General features: G+C 54.0%; 3 protein-coding genes across 3 annotated transcripts; 1 reads left to right on the top strand and 2 right to left on the bottom strand.

Moving 5' to 3' along the window:
* Nucleotides 1-1,050: 1,050 nt before the first annotated feature.
* On the bottom strand, nucleotides 1,051-2,543 carry MONBRDRAFT_29618 (uncharacterized protein; the record flags this gene model as incomplete). Its single annotated transcript, XM_001750040.1, has 3 exons — nucleotides 1,051-1,371; nucleotides 1,548-2,212; nucleotides 2,357-2,543. 3 exons carry the CDS (start codon nucleotides 2,541-2,543, stop codon nucleotides 1,051-1,053), a joined length of 1,173 nt encoding a protein of 390 aa, XP_001750092.1.
* A 553-nt stretch (nucleotides 2,544-3,096) lies between these two features.
* On the top strand, nucleotides 3,097-13,263 carry MONBRDRAFT_39011 (uncharacterized protein; the record flags this gene model as incomplete). Its single annotated transcript, XM_001750075.1, has 24 exons — nucleotides 3,097-3,283; nucleotides 3,609-3,683; nucleotides 3,798-3,945; nucleotides 4,049-4,141; nucleotides 4,237-6,256; nucleotides 6,344-6,584; nucleotides 6,752-6,828; nucleotides 7,779-7,880; nucleotides 7,987-8,078; nucleotides 8,306-8,401; nucleotides 8,519-8,650; nucleotides 8,787-9,062; nucleotides 9,301-9,496; nucleotides 9,574-9,710; nucleotides 9,787-9,936; nucleotides 10,067-10,508; nucleotides 10,580-10,693; nucleotides 10,789-10,919; nucleotides 11,034-11,147; nucleotides 11,289-11,733; nucleotides 12,305-12,495; nucleotides 12,570-12,674; nucleotides 12,961-13,084; nucleotides 13,175-13,263. Exons 1-24 carry the CDS (start codon nucleotides 3,192-3,194, stop codon nucleotides 13,261-13,263), a joined length of 5,682 nt encoding a protein of 1,893 aa, XP_001750127.1. The 5' UTR covers nucleotides 3,097-3,191.
* Nucleotides 13,264-13,985: 722 nt separating this feature from the next.
* MONBRDRAFT_29616 (uncharacterized protein) lies at nucleotides 13,986-16,260 on the bottom strand (the record flags this gene model as incomplete). The annotated part of the gene is made up of 9 exons (XM_001750039.1): nucleotides 13,986-14,413; nucleotides 14,522-14,609; nucleotides 14,694-14,802; nucleotides 14,989-15,064; nucleotides 15,141-15,187; nucleotides 15,348-15,487; nucleotides 15,572-15,661; nucleotides 15,892-16,035; nucleotides 16,141-16,260. 9 exons carry the CDS (start codon nucleotides 16,258-16,260, stop codon nucleotides 13,986-13,988), a joined length of 1,242 nt encoding a protein of 413 aa, XP_001750091.1.
* Between the last annotated feature and the right edge of the window lie 2,210 nt (nucleotides 16,261-18,470).

The raw sequence follows: 18,470 nt of genomic DNA, 5'->3' as shown, positions 1-18,470 counted from the left end.
GTGCTGCAGCAATTTGGATGCACAGGAGGAGTATCAAGAGGGGAGCCAAGAATGGGGCATGAGGCGAGTGGTACACGAGCTCGACGGGTCGGCTCAATCGCAGGCTATAGGCCCGGATCATGACAAGTCAAAGCCTGTGCACGCCATGAGTGTTGTACGCAGCACCTTACCGGCTGGGATAGTGTAGGGGACACCAATCAAACGTGTGCTCAAGCAATCGAATCCTTGGCCTTGCTCCTGTTTGTGGGCCCGGGTTGAGACAACGCCAAGGGTTGAGCGACATGTGGAGGCCGTGGTCGTGGGCCCTCACTTTTGAGTGTAACTTTCTGAGCACCTGCCTAGCAGACGAATGCACGTACGGTGAAGGGAAGTTATTCGGCGATGGGCGGCCCGAGCCCGAGCTGGTCAGGTCGTTTTGTCCCCTTGAGCAGCGGCAGCTCTTTAGAAAGTCTTGAGCGGCAGCTGGAAGTCCGAGGGGAAAATTCAACGCGTCGATCAGTCAAATCGGATCGAGCCAGAGACGCGAACCGAAACCGCTACGGTTATAGAGATGTGTGTCTGTGGTGGCCCCACAACCAAGGCAAAAATAAGCAAAATTCAGAGAACAAGTGTCTTTTGCACCAAGAATCAGAGAAGAGACGCAAAGTCTAGCCAGCAAGTGCTACCGAAAGGGGTGGATGGACACCGCGTCAACGTCAACCACTAACGTTTGTGTGTGATGATGCTTTAACCCATTGTTTCACCGCCCATCGTTCTTCTAATAATAGGGGATGGCGCAGAGAGTGATACATCCAGAGGCCTGCTATAATACTATTGTGATGATGTGAAAAAAAAGTTTTGAATTGAAATTGAGGGGAAAAGAGGTGCGAAAATATACGAAAATGATAGAGTGCCAAAATTCAAAAGTCAGGTTGACGAGCGATTCTTCAGCTAACCAGCACGCCACACATGCGACACGCGCCATGATGGCGACAGGCTTGGTGTCGGGCACGGTGAATGTGGACGAACGGGTGAAAAAAGCATTTCGGTGCTTTGAGGATGTCTAGTTTCTTATAGCGTGGCCGCCACGTCACACGCGCGATCGACCATTTCTGGGGTTATGTCGAGATGAAAGACAGCGCGAACATGAAAGGTGTCAATGCCATGGATCAGGCGAATATTGGCCTTGCCAAACGCCGAGATGACTTCTGGGCCGGACAGGCCAGCTGTGTCACGAGGGCGAAAGATCACAATGTTCGTATCCACGGGCAGCACTTCAAACTTTGGATTGCTGGCCAACGCTGCGGCAAACGCTCGGGCATGACCGTGATCCACCGCCAATCGCTCAATGTTGTCCAACGCTAGTAAGCCAGCGCATGCAATAACGCCCGCCTGTTGGCAAAGACACGGAGATAACATGGGCAAAACATTTAGCCCGGACAAGCCGTGAGAGACAGGCCGGCACTCCAGAACAAGGGCGAGCAAAAATAACCCGAGTCAGCTTTCTCGTCAAGAGGCCTTGAACTCAAGGATCTGTCAACATCTATCACGGCATGTTTTGACCTGACCTGGCGCATGCCTCCGCCTAGGAGCTTGCGGGTGCGACGGGCGCGGCGAATAAAGTCCGCCGGCCCTGTCAGGACCGAGCCCACTGGGGCACCCAAGGCCTTACTCAGGCACACATTGACCGTGTCGTAGGCACGCACATACTCGTCGAGGGGTACGCCGGCGGCCACGGCTGCGTTACACACGCGAGCACCATCCAGGTGCATTTGCAGGCCGTGGCGATCACAAAAGGCACGGGCTTGTGCGGTGAAGTCCGCGGCGAGGCGGCGCCCACCGCACATGTTGTGGGTGTCCTCGAGACACAAGAGACTTGTACGAGGGAAGTGCTGATCGTCCGGACGCACAGCAAAGCGCTCGGCCTGCTGCAGGTCAAGGGATCCGTCCGCACGATTGTCCAGGGTATGCATGCTCACCCCGAAGAGGACGCTGGCAGCACCACCCTCGTAGTTGAAGATGTGGGAGCTGCGTCCACAGATAAGCTCGTCACCACGCTGGCAGTGGGTGGCAATGGCAATGTTGTTGCCCATGCAGCCGGTGGGCACGAACAGCGCTGCCTCCTTGCCCAGCAATTGGGCGGCGCGTCGCTCCAGCGCGGTGACGGTCGGGTCCTCACCGTACACGTCGTCTCCGACCTCGGCAGTGAGCACTGCTTCACGCATCGCTTGAGCTGTGGCCAGGCACGCAAGGCACACACCACAACGCATGATGTCATAACGTCTTCGTGAGAAGCTTCACGATCCCAAGTGTCAAGCAGGATTCACGACGAGCACGGGGTTGCCTTCCCGTGACAAGAGCACCCGCATAAACTTACAAGGGCGCGTGACGGTATCTGAGCGCAGATCAATCAAATTATCAGCACTGCCAGCATTGGCCGTGGTTGGGCTAAGCAGGTGATAGCGACGTCGCACTGGACGTCTGCGGACACCACCGGGGACACGTGCGCCGCTGAGCGCCAGCCCCCTCGCGATGATCGTTTGGCTTCCAATACACCGCAGCATGATGGCGAGAAAAAAAAAAAACCCGATCAACGACAAAAATGTCAGATTATAAGAAAAACAAAGATATCTTCACTCCCTTCGCGTTCACATTATTATCGAGCGGAGCGACCACCCTTGAGAATCTGAATCAGTCAAGTCTGAAAAATCCGCTCTGAATGATTCAACAAGAACACGAGGCTGAGCTTCAAGCAGTTGACCAGTGAGCGTGTAAGTGCGTCTCGTCGCTCGTCTTGAAACGTGAACACGCGGCGCGGGGCAGCCCGGTGTGCTCGTGGTGCTTGCTCTGGATCACTTTGGTGGTCGAAGCGGCAGACAGGCAGTGTTTGTTGTGTGGAATAGGGAAGAGTGGGAGTGAGGTTGCTTTTCTGCCTGCTTGAGTCGGGGCATTGAGTACTTGGAAAGAACCTGGTTCTGATAGTGGGTTCGAGTTTGGTTTCCTTCCTTGGTTGTGCCGTGTCCTGTCATGGCGCATGGACTCTCTGAGAGCAAGTTTCTCTGCGACTGTTTGGCTTTGCTCACAGGTCTTGGTGCTTGATCTGATCAACCCGTGCAGTCTCTGGACTACGTTGCTTTGCGCTCGCCACAGGCTGCCAAGGCATTAAGAGCTGGGATCGCGCATTACTGTGACCTTGCGTTGACCGAGCCATCATGTCGTCGCGTTTCTGGGGAGACGACGACTCGTCGTCGTCCAGCGATGAGTCAGACGATGAGATTCAGCAACAGCCCCAAACAAAGCTGATGTACGTTGCCTGTCATGCCAGCCACAATGTCTTTTCCAACGAAATATGTGGACCGTGTCTGCATTAGCCATGGCGGTCCTTCGAGCTTTCGAGTGTTTGTTCAAACAGGGGGTGTGGGGGAGGTTCGGGCATCCGCTGTGTTGGTTGGCCATCGTGTTGTTGTGTGGAGCCTGGGCATGATGGCAAATTCTAGTCATCGTATCACGCAGTGTGCTTGAGATTGATTCAGCGGGTCTTGCAATGCTACGATCTTTTTTTTTCAACACCCATCAGATGTCTAGCTGCCGATCAACAACTCACGTGTTCTCGTTTTACACCTTGCTAGGCGCAATGCTTTCCTTGCCGGTGATGATGACGAAGACGAGGAAAAGCGTATGGTGCGCTCCAAGGAACAGAAGTTGTACGTCCTTCAAATGCCTCACGCATTTTTTAATTGTGCACAACTCAGAACATTTTTGACCACGGTCTCATGTTGTGACTTGTTTTCGCCATGATTTATGACCGCTCTTTGCAGCAAGGAGGAGATGCTCACCACGGCTCAGCAAATGTCCAACAAAGTGACCGTGTCGGATTGGGCCAAGGTTGAAGATCTGTATACCTCCCTGAACAAGCAGCTGGAGAAGAATCGCAACCTGAACAAGCCCCCTCGCTACTATCTCAAGGTATGACCTTTTGAGCAGCAGGCCCCATTGAACTTTTGCAAACGTTGCAATACATCTCATCGTGTCATGATGGGTTTCTGTGTTTCTTTTGCTGCACGTTTAGGTTGCTATTGAGCTTGAGGATGCCATTAATGCGGCCTGGGGCGACCGCAAGAAGCTCAACAAGACGGCTGCTTCTTCTCTCTCCAAGGTCAAGGTATGTTTGACCATGTTTAGAGGGGCTCTGGATCAGGAGCGTCCGCATTCCGATGGGTTTGCGCCTCGGCACCTCATCCATGGTCCAACTCTCAGGCCAAGCTGCGCAAGTTCAACAAAGATACCAAGTTCTTGGACGTGCCACTGGAGGATACCATTGCCGAGTGCCGCGAGGACCCCAGCCTTCTCGAGGAGGAAGAGGAAGCCGATGAGGATCAGGAGGCTACCGGTGCCGCTGACTCTGATGCCAGTGATAGCGAGGCCGAGGTTGAGGCGCCCAAGGCCAAGTCAAAGGCCAAGGCCAAGGCCAAAAAGTCAACCGAGGATGGCGACGATTCGGACTCTGACTTTTGGAACGATGGCTCTGAGGAGTCGTCAGACTCGGACTCGGATAATGAGGCCGAAGGCGGCTTCCGTTACACGGCCGCCTATTTCCTCAAGTCGAACGTGGTCAAGCCTCAAAAGCGTGAGCGCAAGGAGCGTGATACGGAGAAGAAGCAGAAGACGGTGCAGGGTGCCGGTGACGAGGATGACGAAGACGATGGCTTTCAGCTGGTCCAGCCTACTCGTGCCAAGAAGGAGACGGTTCTCTTCAAGCGTGGTGATGAGGTGACTGTCAAGGCTGTGCTTGAGAAGATGGATGAGGTTCTTCAAACCCGTGGTCGCAAGAACACTTCCCACTTTGATCTCCGCGGTCTCTTGCGCAAACTGTTGGCCACATCGCGCGAGAACAACCTGGGTGTTGGTATTGAGGCCAAGCTGATGCTGCAGATTATTGCCCTGCATTTTGATGAGCCCACTTCCATTGCCGGCTACTTCAAGCCCGCCCACTGGGCCAACTGCTATGACGACGTGATGCAGGTCTACCGCCTGCTCCACGAGCACGATGATCTGCGGATCCAGATGCAGCCCGATCGTGCCGAGGAGATTGAGCAAGCGCCGTTCTTCCTTCAGGGCGATGTCATTAACTACGTTGAGCGCCTTGACACTGAGTTTACCAAGAGCCTGCGTAACATTGACCCTTACACCCCTGATTACGTGGTGCGCCTCCGCGATGAGCCCGTGTTGTACAACTTGATTCTTTTGGCCGAACAGTATGCCATGCGCCTGAACACGGAGGACGATCTCTCTCGTTCGCGTCTCATGCGCATCGAGCACGTGTATTTCAAAACGTCCCATGTGCCCTCGACGATCCGCTCGCCTACCCGCCAGCTGCCCTCGGAGGCTGAGAAGGAGGATGTCGTGCCCGTGGAACCGGAAATCTCGGATGTGGAAACGCTCTGGGTGACGGACGACGCTGTCGAGTCGGACATTACTGGTGTCATGAATCGTCTCTGCACTTACATCTACTCACTTCAAAACGCCGATCGCAAGCGCCTGCGCGCCATGCTTTGCCACATTTACCACAATGCCATCTTTGACCGCTTGTCGCGTGCTCGTGACCTCATGTTGATGGGCCATCTGCAGGAGAACATCAACCACGCTGATCCTTTAACCCAGATTCTGTACAACCGCACCATGGTGCAGCTCGGTCTGTGCGCCTTCCGTCGCGGCGAGATTCAGGAGGCCCAACATGCCCTCCATGACATTTGGAGCTCTCGTGTTCGCGAGCTTTTGGCTCAGGGCATGTCGTACCGCAAGGATCACGACAAGTCACAGGAAGACCAGAAGATTGAGAAGGCGCGACAAACGCCCTTCCACTTGCATATCAATCACGATTTGATTGAGAGTGTGTTCTACACGACCGCCATGCTTTTGGAGGTCCCCTTCATCTCGCAGCAGATGCACGATCCCTCGCGGACGCGCATGCCCATTCGTCAGTACCGCCGCCAGTTGGATCAGTTTTGCGGTCAAATGTTCACTGCGCCTCCGGAGAACACGCGTGAGCGCATCATGGCCGCTTCGCTTGCTCTCATGCACGGTGATTGGAAGACGTGCTGCGATCACATCCTGAACCTCAAGGCCTGGAAGTTGATGACCGATCGTGAGGCGGTGTGCGCCATGCTGAAGCAGAAGATCTGCGAGGAGGGCCTGCGCTCCTACCTGTTCCATGCCAGTGGTCACTACAACTCTCTTCAGCTTGCTTTCCTGGCCAAGAAGTTTGAACTCGATAGCCGTACGTCATGCCCTCCAGTTCATCCTGGTGTGTTCTTCCTTGTCGCATGCTTATCACAATTTTGTTTTGTTTTGTTTTGTGTTTTAGGCCGTGTGCATGGCATTGTGAGCCGTATGGTGTACAGCAACGAGCTGCATGGCAGCATAGATGAGGTCGAGGGCACCGTGGTGATGCATAAGGCTGAGCCCAACGAGCTGCAGCGCCTGGCCATGACCTTTGCCGAGAAGGTGGGCCAGTTTGTCGAGAACAACGAGCGACTCGTAGATGTCGGCTCGGGCACAGGTGGTTACAAGGACCGCTACAACAACACCTCCCGCAGCTACAAGCGGTTAGTCTTTCCCGTTCGGTCGTTGGCGCGTTGCGTTTGAGGACCTTTGTTTTTTTATTTTTATTTTATTTTTCTTCTTCCGTTTCTCTTTCTCTTTTACCTCCTCTTCCGTACTTCTCACGGCTCTGTGTGCCCGTGTGGGGATTCGCTTGCGTTTTCTTCTTCAGCTTTGGTGGTGTGCGGCGGTACATGCGCCCGATGCACGATCGCGGCGAGCGTGCCACCACTCTGACCACTGGTAACGGTACGGGTGGCTTGAACACCATGGCCACGGCTCAGGCTAGCCTGGCTCCCTCCACGCAGCAGGCGGCTGCTCCTCCACGCACGTCCGTCTGGGCCAAGTAATCAATCAGCACCGAGGCTGTATCCCATTCCGACCGGCAACCCCTGATTTCTGCTGTCATGCGTTGTGCTATCTTGTGCTTCTCCCTTGGGCGTGCCTTACGCGCCATTGTTTGTTTTTTTCCTCGCGACTGTTCTGGGATGCTTTCCATGTTGTAACCATCTCGTCTGTTGTCACCTACGCCGCGCGAAGATGAGGTCTTTGAGAGGGGGTTTTTTTTGGTTGCTCTTGAACCATGAACAAAGGGGAAAGAAAAATCTAGTCAAAAGTCGATTCGATTCTGACCATCCAACACTTTCACAAAGAACCAAAGAACAAAAGCTCCTCCAGCTTTTTGTCTCTGTTGCTTGCCATGTCGTTCCACTTTGGTGTTCTTTTTTACTGTTGTAACCTGCCAGTTTTTTTCCTCCTTTTGTGGACTTGATCAAGATGGTCGGTGATGGCTGGTGCTGGTGCTGGTGCTGGTGCTGGTGCTGGTGTCGGGCTTGCTACGCGGCGCAGGGCTGGGCTGCGGGCAAGGGAGCTGGGTGTCGGAAGAGCGGGCAGGGTAGTTCACTGGGTGGGAGCTTGATGTGTATGGGCATTGAGATTTTGGGGTCGACTTTGATCGGGTGAAGCAGGATGGCCTTGTGAGCCTTCCGACGGTGGCCCAAGTCTCAACGCTTGCCTGTGATGATCGCGTGTGTATAGGCTGCTCCGCCGCCGCCGCCGCCGCCGCCACCGCCACCGCTAATGGGTGCGTTTCTATCCTTGTGCCCCTGTGATCTCACCATGCGTGACCGAAAATTAAAATTGTTCACTGCTTCAATGACCATGATCGACATGTTATTGTGTGCTTTCATTCATAATAGGTGGTGGACCTCCACCCCCACCCCCACCGCCGCCACCTCCAGCGGGCCCTGCCGGCGCCCCGCCACCGCCACCGCCCCCTCCACCTGCTGCCGCTTCCTCAGGTATGTATCCGCGCGCCCGCGCGTGTATGATCGCGCACGATCGAAGTCTTTTGCTGGCCGTGTACGCAATCGAACGATTCACTCGTCTTATTATACAATGTTGCAGCACCACCACCGCCAGCTCCGCCGGCGAGCAATAATATCGGAGACACGCCTGCAGAGCCCGCCACGCCGATGGTCTCCCAAAACCCAGTCACGGTATGCTGCCCACACGTCTTCTCAACCACGTTGGGCGCGCGGCATTTCACACCAATTTATCTGCCATTCCTTGCGCAGGAGGTGTCGGTCGGAGCTGGCGTTGCTGCCCCATCTGAAGACAAGGTCAGCATGCGCCTGTACCACAATTGCACGCAGCCGATAACTTGAGGGGTGGTCCGAAACTTGGTCGTGGATGCTAATGTGACCTTTTTCCATCCCTGCTCCAGGCATGGGAGCGCCCCTGGTCCATTCCCGAGCTGCGTGCGTCAACTACGCAATGGTCGCTGGCTGCTGATGAAGGTCTCCGTCATCACCTGGAGCAGGTGTGTTGCCAAATATGTTCACTCCGCCTTGCGAGTTGACATGGCATACGTGATGCAGCGATCAAGCCAGGCCGGTCGACAGCCCTCATCCATCACTCCCTCGGGTCGCATACGTAGTTCTCGTCACATCTTCTATCACGCACCTCGGAGCTTGAGAAGGCTGTCGACTCCCTGGTCACAGAGACCAAGATGACCCAGGTTCGAGCAGAAAACGTCATCAACGGATTTATGATGCTTTCAAACACTCAGGTCAGCCTTGCTGCTTGATGCATCGCGGGTACCTCCTACCCTAAAGAATGCGGGCCAGATGTGAACAACACTCCATGCACAGCATTGCTTATTTGCTCGCCATCTTTCCGTCACGAACCTATCATCTGTTAAACAGTTTATTGAAAGCCGTGTTTATGAGGATGACGTGGATACGGCCACACCGGCCGAGGCACCGCCACAAACAGACGGCAGCGGAGGCGCTAAAGATAAGGAAGAGCAGCGCAAGGAGATCGTGCGCAAGTTTACCGATTCCCTTCAGCTTGGCCTCAAAGTGCTGGAGGATCATTATGAAATTGTGGAGGACCAACCGATGGAAATGGATATAGACTCGGATGCAGGGTCAGACGTTGGAGCTCCCGCACGCACGCAACAGCGTCGCTATCAACCCAAGGTATACCCTCCACATTGATTGAATCACTCTTTCCATGCTCCAGATCAAGAGCGATGTTGATCGTGGTCGGCTGGTTTCCGTTCTTCTGTCTTTGCGTCCTGGAGCTTGCGCTCATTTTCAGGCTGTTCACTGTTTTCCTCGTTTACGAAGACATTTCAAAAGCCGATGATTCATGTTGCTCACCTCCTGGCATGCTGCTTTGGTGTTGCTTTTATTTTGACTTGTGTCGGTGTCACAGTCGGCATACGCACATCGCCTTTTGCCCTACATCATTGGGACGGTGGCCTATATCGAGGATGCCACAGTGGGTCTCAAGGATTACCATGCTGAGGAGGAGGAGCTTTTGGTTGACGAGGACGGTGACGGGGCCAGTATCATTGCTTCCGAAGACGAGTTGGAGATGGATGGTCCAACCTCAGATGGCAGATTCGAAGGTGAGGCGCGCGCTGTTTGTTGTGTGGTGCTTCAATCTGGCGCCTCAACCACGCTATGCTGCATCAAATCTGTGCAGACCCTCTTGCAGACGAAGAGGAGCCCGAGGCAACAGCCATCCCGCCAGCCCCTCCGGCGGCTATGCCCAACATGTTTGATGTGCCTGATAGCGCCGACGATAGCGAAGATGACATGTTTGCCCCTCAGGCGCCCAAGGTATGACATGTCATCACTGCATTATAGCAGCCTCGACCATTTGTGCACTGATCAACCACTGAACCCGGCCTTGTAGGTCCCGGCTGGTGCTGCTCGCATGCATGGCCAAACCGCCGAGGAGCAAGCTGCTGCGGGGAGTATGCTTGAGGAGGAGATGAACACTCCTGCTCCCGTACCCGCCTTTGCAGAAGCTCCCAAGAAGGCCCGTGGCCTTTTTGATGATTCGGTGCGTTGCATTGCCGCATTGCCTGCAGGACCGCCCGTGCTGTCGGTGCATGTGCAAAGGCCACGCTTGTCTTTTGCACCAACTGGTGCCCATGACACCTTGACGCGCTCACGCAATATATCCGTGGCAGGATGAGGAAGAGGAGGATGACACCTTTGCGCCAGCAAGTTCAACAGGTGGTGCAGGCGAATACGTGGAAGTGGCTGGTGATGACGACGGCACTGCCGTCACAGCTCCTGCTCCTGCCAACCCCGTGAATCCTTTGGCAGCAGCAGTTGCAGCAGCGGCAGCGCGCCGACGTGCTCAAGACAGCGATGAGGAAAGCGACGGTGAATTTGGCACGCCGTCCGTCGGGGCTCCCGCAATCGCAGCGGCCGTCGCCTCCGCCCCTGTTCCCGCGGCACCTCAAGCAGCACCCGCCAAAGCCAGCGGCAGCAGCAAAGGGGGTCTGGGTGGCTTGTTTGGCGACGAGGATGAGGACGAAGATGAGGATATGGGAGCCTTATTCGGTGCACCGACCGGTGCACCGGCTGTCGTGGCCCCCGTATCGCAGCCTGCTGCTCACCAATCAGGTGGGTTGATATAATGTGCCTGTTTGCGTGCTCTGTCCTGTCATCCTCACTATGTTGGCTCATGCGCGCAGCAGCAGGAGCTAGCAAACCGAAGAAAGGGTTGTTTTTCGATGATGACGACGACGATGACGACGACTTTCTGGCTAGTGATGGCAACCTTTTTGGGGACAAACCCACGGCACCTGGTAAGCTGCCTGGGCTCTCTTGCTGGTATATTTGTGGCAGTCGAGGGCGTATCTGCCGATCTTATCGTCCGCCTTTTTCTGCTTTGGCTGTGTAGCAGCAGCAGCAGCAGCAGCAGCAGCAGCAGCAGCAGCCAAAGCTCCCAGTCGAAGCTTGTTCGATGATGAGGAGGAGGATGAGCCTCTTGTGCCCGCTCCGGTGAAAGCAAGCCAACCCAAACCCAAAGCAGTACGCTAACCGTCTTTTATTGTTATCGCTTTTGTTCACTTAGAACAACTTTTATTGCATGAAAAGAGCACTTGCTCACTCAGTCTTGTTTTTGTCGGCACATTGGGCACACAGGGAGCCTCTTTGTTTGGCGATGAGGAAGATGACGATGAATTTGGGTTTGACGTGGCAGCCGACCAGCCCCCGACAAAGCCTAAAGAAGCCTCGCCTGAGCCTGAACCGGTAGAGGTGGGTTTGTCATTCGATTGATGGTATCAGGAGGTCGCCAGAAGTGCCGTGTTTTTTCAGTTAGCAGCCGATGAGGCGATTGCTGTCGCCTTGCCTGACTGCGTTGCGTGTGTACCCATGTGTCGTTCGATCAACTTGCAGGCACCTTCCAAGCCTGTTGGTCCCAAAAAGCCAATTGGAGGCCAGGCCACATTCTCTCCTGGTCTGCTTACCGAGCTGCATAAACGCGGCATCGGCGCTTCGTCACCGGCAGCTGTAAATAACGATGCAGAAGAGCCAGCGAGCAATATCAGCGACAAAGATGAGCAGCAACCAGCAGCGCGAGGAAACAGTGCTGCGGCAAAACCCAAAGCGGCCTCGCAAGGAAGCTCATCCCTCTTTGACGATGACGATGATGACGATGGCGACCTGTTTGGTGGGGCTGGCGCAGCTGCTGAGAGCACCACCAAGGAGCCAACACCCGTCGCCACGACGACAACTTCCAGCAATGATCGCAAGCCAGCGGCCACAAACACCCTGTTTGGGGGTGATGATGATGATAGCGATGGCGATGATTTGTTTGGTGGTGCTGGCAACAAGAGCCAAAGTGAGAAGCAAGTAGTCAAGAAAGCATCGCCTGTTCCCACAGAGTCGGCAAAGGCGCCGACTGCGGTAGCGCCTGGTGATGGTTTGGTCAGTCGACACCCCTCTGGATCCGGTCACGCTCCCCCTTTTTTTTTTTTTTTTTTTTTTTTTTTTTTTTTTTTTTTTTTTTTTCCTCCTCTCCGTCGCTTCTCCAACAAACTTTTTTTTTTTGCTATGCACATTTGACGGGCTTTGCTGCAACGTCACTTCTCACAGGAAGCAGCTTTGGATAAGCCTCCAGAGACGAGTCACATGCTCGTGTCAGCCACCAAAACACGCGCCGGCATTCAGGTACACTGACGGACCATCTGTGAACTTTTGGCCCGCGTTTTTCTGGAAGCCCTTTCGGACTCACTGCACCCGGCTAATTGCTCGAACGTAGCGTGGCACGCGCCGTTTGCCAAGCAGAAGACGCGGCAAAGGTGAGGGCCCGTGTTCTCTGCTCGTGTGCTCTCGTCCCGCGCCTTGTGTTTGCCTTGTGCTTGAGAGCAAATAAAAATTGTGTCAATATGCTGCTTTCTTGTGCCGCGCAGCACCTGATTCCAATGCAGCACCAGCCCCGGCCCAGACGTCTGGTGCTTCCTCCAACAGTAAGCCAGCCGCTACTACCGTGCCAGCACCAGCAGCAGCTGAGCCAGCCCCCATGCCGAGCTCTCCCAAGATGGAAAAGAAGCCAGCTGAGGTCAAGGAGACAAAGCAGAAGACTCCCGAAACCGTTGCTGAGGTGTGTGACCGCGCCATCAAGTCCATGCCATCGTGTTTTATCATGCTTCAGCTGACAGATGCATGTTGCTTCAGGTCAAGAACGGCACTGTGGACGACATCTTTGGTGATGACGATGGTGATGACATGTTCAAAGACACGCGCAAGGTCACAGCCAACGGCAATGGTAAAACAAAGCAGGTATGTTCAACCATTCTCAGACGTGTCAGTGTGCTCAGGACCCGGTGGTAGCTAACACTGTGATGGTTGACAGGCAAAAGTTTCCAAGCCCTCCGCTGCTGCCAATGCCAAGGCCTTGGATGATATTTTTGGTGGTGCGTCACGTAACTTTATGTGCATCGCTCTTTGTCAGATTCAACAGTCCCAGGTGCTACAGTTCAACTAAAGAGCGGTGCTTGATCTTTGTTCATTCTGCGTGGCTCTGGATTTGCATGTGAGGTTAGAGGGTGACGATCTCTTCAAGCAGCCGGTGGAGCTAGCAGCTTCGTCCAGCAAGGCGACCAAGAAAAAGAAAACACCCAAAGCCGCTGCCACGCCTGCCACAGATGGCACGCTGGACGACATTTTTGACACTCTCGACTCAGTTCCAGGTGCGCATAAGGGTTTTCTTGGAGTGTACCCTTTGGTGATATATACAGGTCAAAATGCTTCAACTCACATGACGCATGTCTGCTATCCAGTCAAGCAAAAATCCGTCAAGAAGAAAAAGAAAACGACCACCAGCGCAAAGGTGACCAAGGCAGATCTGGATGATTTGTTTGCTGATTGATCTTATTGAACGCTCAAGCAAAGGGTCAGAATTGCCCAAGCTGTTTCTTCTTCTTCTTCTTTTTGTTCTGTCTGGTGCTTGCCTCTTCCCTTTCGCCTTTGGGCGCCTTTGCTCTGGGTGTCCTGACGATCCAATTTAGGTCTCTTTTCTTGTGGACTTGTGTCTGAAGTGTTTGAGAAAGGTGTTCGATTATAACCTGCACAGCATGGACCGTAACCTTAGCAGATCACAAGTTGTGGGATGGCCAACAGATGATAGGAAAACAAGACTGTACAAACTCAGATCGGAAAGGGCAAGTCTGCCAGCAGGCATCAGCGCGAGACTAAGCAGGTGAGAAGAGACGAAGAACAAAGAATACACGCGCGTGCACACACACGCACACACACATGATTTGTGTAGTCTAGAACCCGAAGGCAGAGCAAGGAAAGTGCTGCTCCTTTGACCAAAGGCAAACACGCAAACACCCACACACACCAACAGATACTTGAAGGAAAGAAAGAAGAAGAAGAAGAAAGAACAGGCGAAAGGAAAAAAAAAACCAACAACAACAACAACAAAGCCTGAGGATGCAAAAGCAGAGGAGCACATCTAGGGGAACAGACATTGAATAAAAGCCTTACGCATGTGTGCGGTGAATGCCCATGCCATCGCGCGTGGTCATCCCGGTCAACCACAGATCCGGCTCAAGCCATTGAATCTAGTTGGCAGCCTTGGCGTGAATCTCACGCCTGTTGTGTGCTGCCGGCGTCGGTGGCCGTCGCTGACGCCGCGGTTTGGGCTGATACCGAGCTTGCAACCTCGGTGTTGCCCGCCTGTTTTGTAGCATTGGCTTGCGATCCGCTGGGATCAGAAGCCAAGGCTGTGGTAGATGCGGGTGTAGTCACTGTACTTGCAGTCTGTGTCGCGCCACTTGAGGTGTCTTGGGCCGCGGCCAAGTCTGTTGTTGCAGTTGCCTTGTCATCCACCCCTGCGCTTGTGGTAGCTGCTGTTGCGGCCTCTTGAGCAGCGCGCGCTGTCTTTGAGGCGGCAATGGCGGCCGGCGGTGGTTTGATGTCACCCTCAAACCACAGGCGAACGGTGGGATCTTCTGTCAAGCCGCCTGTGGCAATGATGTTCTCTGTCGGGTGACAGCTCACACCCAAAATCACATCTGCGCGGAACAGCAAAGTGGTGGGCCATGGCGTCGGAAGAAAAGGTAGCGAGCGCAGGACATGGTGACACGGATGTCGTCATCACATGGGATTAAACAAGTGCGTACCTTGATGTCCCTCCAGAACTTGAACCACGTTGCGGTTTTGTAAATCCCAAATGTACAGCTTGCAATCCTCGCTGCCGCTCACCACGTACTGCGCAGGCGAGGGAATACCACAAGCGATGAGGTGCCTATGTGGAGAACCCCTAGCGCACACACAGGCAGGCGTGTAACATACCTGGCCGTTGGTTATTGAGAAACTCAGAAACATGCAAAACTTGCGATTGACATGGCCTTCGTAAGTCTTGAGACACTTCCCTGTGGCACAATTCCAGAGCCGGATTTTACTATTAAGCACGAACGGTGGCGAGTCGAGTGAGCACTCATACAAAGGATGTCTCGTCAGTCGTCAAAAGACCAGGGATAGGCATGTGCACAAGAATGACGAAGGGTCGAGGTGGGTTTGTGGCAAAGCGGGGAAGAACCGCCTTCATTCATCCAAAAGTTACGGGCACAACTGCGCAACCTCGTACCTGTCCAAAGTAGAGGCAAGTACGAATTTGCCGTTTGGCGAGAAGCAAACAGCTGAAACAGGTGAATTGTCGTTATCTGTTTGCATTGGCAATGCGAGCACTTAAATGAGTTTGCAATCGAACCAGAAAAACAAAACAGCTTGAGCACTCACCAACGAGAGTTTTGAGGCATTGCCCCGTTGCTGTATCCCACAAACGACTGCGCACAAGCACCCGAAAAGGCAATGTGATAGCAAGAGCCGTTGCATTGGTGGGTATTGGTGGGTGAGTGAGGCCGCCACGATGGACACACAACAACCGGCAGCCGGAAGACTCGTGGTATGAGTCAGCAAAAGCGAGTTCAAATTGTATAGACGAACCATAGACCATCATAACTGCCCGAAGCAATCAATGAACCATCACGCGAGAAGCAGACCGCGGAAATTGGATCAGAATGGGCTGAGAGCTGCCTCCGGCACACGCCAGTTTTGACATCCCAGATACGAACGCTCTCATCAAACTATGTGCAAGAGTTGAGTGGGAAGCCATAAGCACACACGCTGTGTACCAGAGCAAGGCGGGAAGAGGGATTCAAACCACCAACCGATCCTGAGACAAGCAGGTTGCCCTGAGGGTTGAAGTTGACACAAAACACGTAGTTGATATGATCTTTCAAGGTTTGAACGCATTGACCCTGCGTGATAAATCAAGTTTAATGATACCCGGCGTGAGCGGTCAAAAAGGTGGGAAAGGACATAATGCCTTTTCTTGCTTTGACTGCTGTGGACGGCGTGCAGGAGAAAAGGAAGAGAGAGAAAGAGAGAGAGAAGGAAAGGAGAGAAGGAAGAAAAAAAGGGGAAAAAAAACAAAAAAAAAACAAAAAACACAGAGGTTTCGATGAGAGGAACTCAATGCGACCCGCACCGTGGCTGCATTCCAGATACGAATGGTGGTATCGTCCGAGGCAGAGGCCAAAAAGCGGGAGTCGCTTGACCAGGCCACATCGTTGACGCCAAGCTCATGGCCCGAGAGCGTGGACAATAGCTGGCCGTCGTAAGCGTTCCAAACCTAGTGGCGCCGAGTGAAGATGTATAGTGAGTGGTGTTAATGGGAAAGCAGGCAGACTGGACGAGACCTAAATGTGTGGCAATGAGTCATTGCCTGCCTGCGCACCTTGATGGTTTTGTCGGCTGAGGCTGACGCGAGCTTGAGGCCATCAGGGCTGACGGATTGGGGCAGGAAGGGTGACGGCAAGGCAATGAGAAGAGGAGAGGACGGGCGGGGAGGTTGCATATGACGAGGAACACGCGAACAAGTTTATCAAGTGGACGAGACGACAAAGTCGGGAAGATCAAAGGTTGGGGATGGTAGCAAAGGCAAAGGTGGTGTTACCTGAATTTGACGGAGCTGACGGCACGTCGATGACCACGCAAGACGTAGCGTTGCTTGTAGGCTGGGCGCTTACTGCTCATGGCAGTGGCAGGCGTGGCGGTAGTGGCCTGATGCTGAGGGTGGAGTTGCGAATGCTGTCGGGATGAGGTGAGTTGACAAGCTTCGGTTTTCTCGTCGGACAAGAGGGTGGGTCAAGACAGTTTCACGGTCGAAAAAGTCGGGGAAGAAGGGGCTGTGAAGTACAGTGGTGGACTGGTCGGCAGGCTAACCTGGGATAGGGGTTGAAGTGGATTCATGTTGCGAGCGTACTTGACATCCTGTGCTCACGGCTGGACTGGTCGGAGAAGCTGCTCAAGGGCGGCAGCAAAAGCAACAGCAAGGGGAGGGCCGCCCACTGGGCGCGTCTCCGAGTGAGCGCCCAGTGTTTCGTTGTGCAAAGGGCAGCCGTTTGTCGGGGCCACACAAAAGCTCAACCAAAGTCAACGCGCCTCTTCCAAAGCAGTGCGCTGAGAGATTGGACACAGGAGCCTCACAAGAAGACCCTGATACCCGCCCCGCCGGATCAAATCGTGTGGCAGCGGGCAGAGCACAAGCACGACTGGCGCTGCGCCACTGGCGCCAAAGAGGGCCCGCGTTGTCTGTCTGCAGCACACTCACACACACTCACGCTCGCTCGCGCACTCTCTCAATCACATACGCTTTCACTGATATTCTCTCGCACACACGGGTTTCCGCTTGGGATGTCTCTGAATTTCACTCTCCTTCACCCTCTCTCTCTGACACCTGCACACACACACCCTCTCTCTCTGAGAGCGAATGGATGAATACTGGATCTGGTGCCCGGCTGGGCAGGCGAGAGCAACAGAAGCAGCCTCGGCTCATGCACCCAGCAACGACAACCGACTGGAACGAAAAAGGCTTTGAAGAAAAAACCAGGAATGCGGGGGCCGCTGCCGTTTCTCCAGCGCGCGCTCAGGGAGACAAGGTCGCAAACAAAAGGAAAAGCCACTGAACACGACGACTTCAAAGAACAAAAAAAGACGGCAAAAAACCGTTTTTTTTTCCTTTTGTTTGATTTCTTTTGTCTTTCTGTTGGTGTGTTGTGTGTGTCCTCTCTCTCTCTCTCTCTATCTATCTATCTATCTCTCTCTCTCTCTCTCTCTCTCTCTCTCTCTCTCTCTATCTCTCTCTCTCTCTCTCTATCTATCTCTTTCAGCCATATGGCAGCGATGGGAAGCGGCTCTCGCCAACAGCGGAGCACATGCCATTGCAGACGGGCCTGATGGCTCTTCGCTGAGACCCGCTTGACCGGCGTCCTACTTGTTGCCCTCTGCCAGGAGGGGCGGGGTCGCACGCGCAAAGAAGGGAAAAGATGCAGGCACCGCGTACCGCGTGGGCCCCCGTCACACTTGAAGCGCCTTTCACAGCGTTACGTAGTGCGATATCGCCACACCCGCTGACCGTCCCTGTTGACGTAACGTTAGGGCGGCTTTCCAAGCACAAGACCTGTGCATTACCACATGCGTCGCACTTTGACACACTTTGATAATTACACACAGTGTTCGAAGGCAGTGACAATGGATCAAAATTTCGTTCAAACCAAACACGACAATTTAACACCACAAAGCAAGACCATGGGTCGGCCGCGCACCGAGGGCATCGCCGCGCTGCACAGCAGTCACGACGGAAAAGTACCCACCACACCGAGGATCATGGATAAGCATGCTTCTGCAGTTGTACACAACAAGCAAACAGTACATCCAAATGTACGCTAGATAAGGTTTCTACAGCCGAGCAAAGCTCCGCGCCTTGTACCACCCACCACCTTCCTACTCAAACAGAATAGCCTAAGACCGCATGATGCTTCAAGCCGTTGTTTCAGTCTCGTGATCCATAGATGGACGCACAAGATTGAGAGGTACCAGGCCGGCCTGGTCCTCATCCAACATCCCCTGCCACCATCCTATACAGCAGCGGTCCGTCTTTGGTGAGCACGAGAGCCACATAGCGCACCGACGCACCCAGAATCAGGATACGAACCTGACTGAGGATCTTGCCCGACCAACGTGATAATGTCACCCTACGAGTTTAGCCACACGGTATCAGCCCAA

The sequence above is a fragment of the Monosiga brevicollis genome, genomic scaffold (genome assembly GCF_000002865.3).
Source record: "Monosiga brevicollis MX1 MONBRscaffold_36 genomic scaffold, whole genome shotgun sequence".
NCBI classification, from domain to species: Eukaryota; class Choanoflagellata; order Craspedida; family Salpingoecidae; genus Monosiga; species Monosiga brevicollis.
This window is presented reverse-complemented; position numbering and strand designations above follow the sequence as displayed.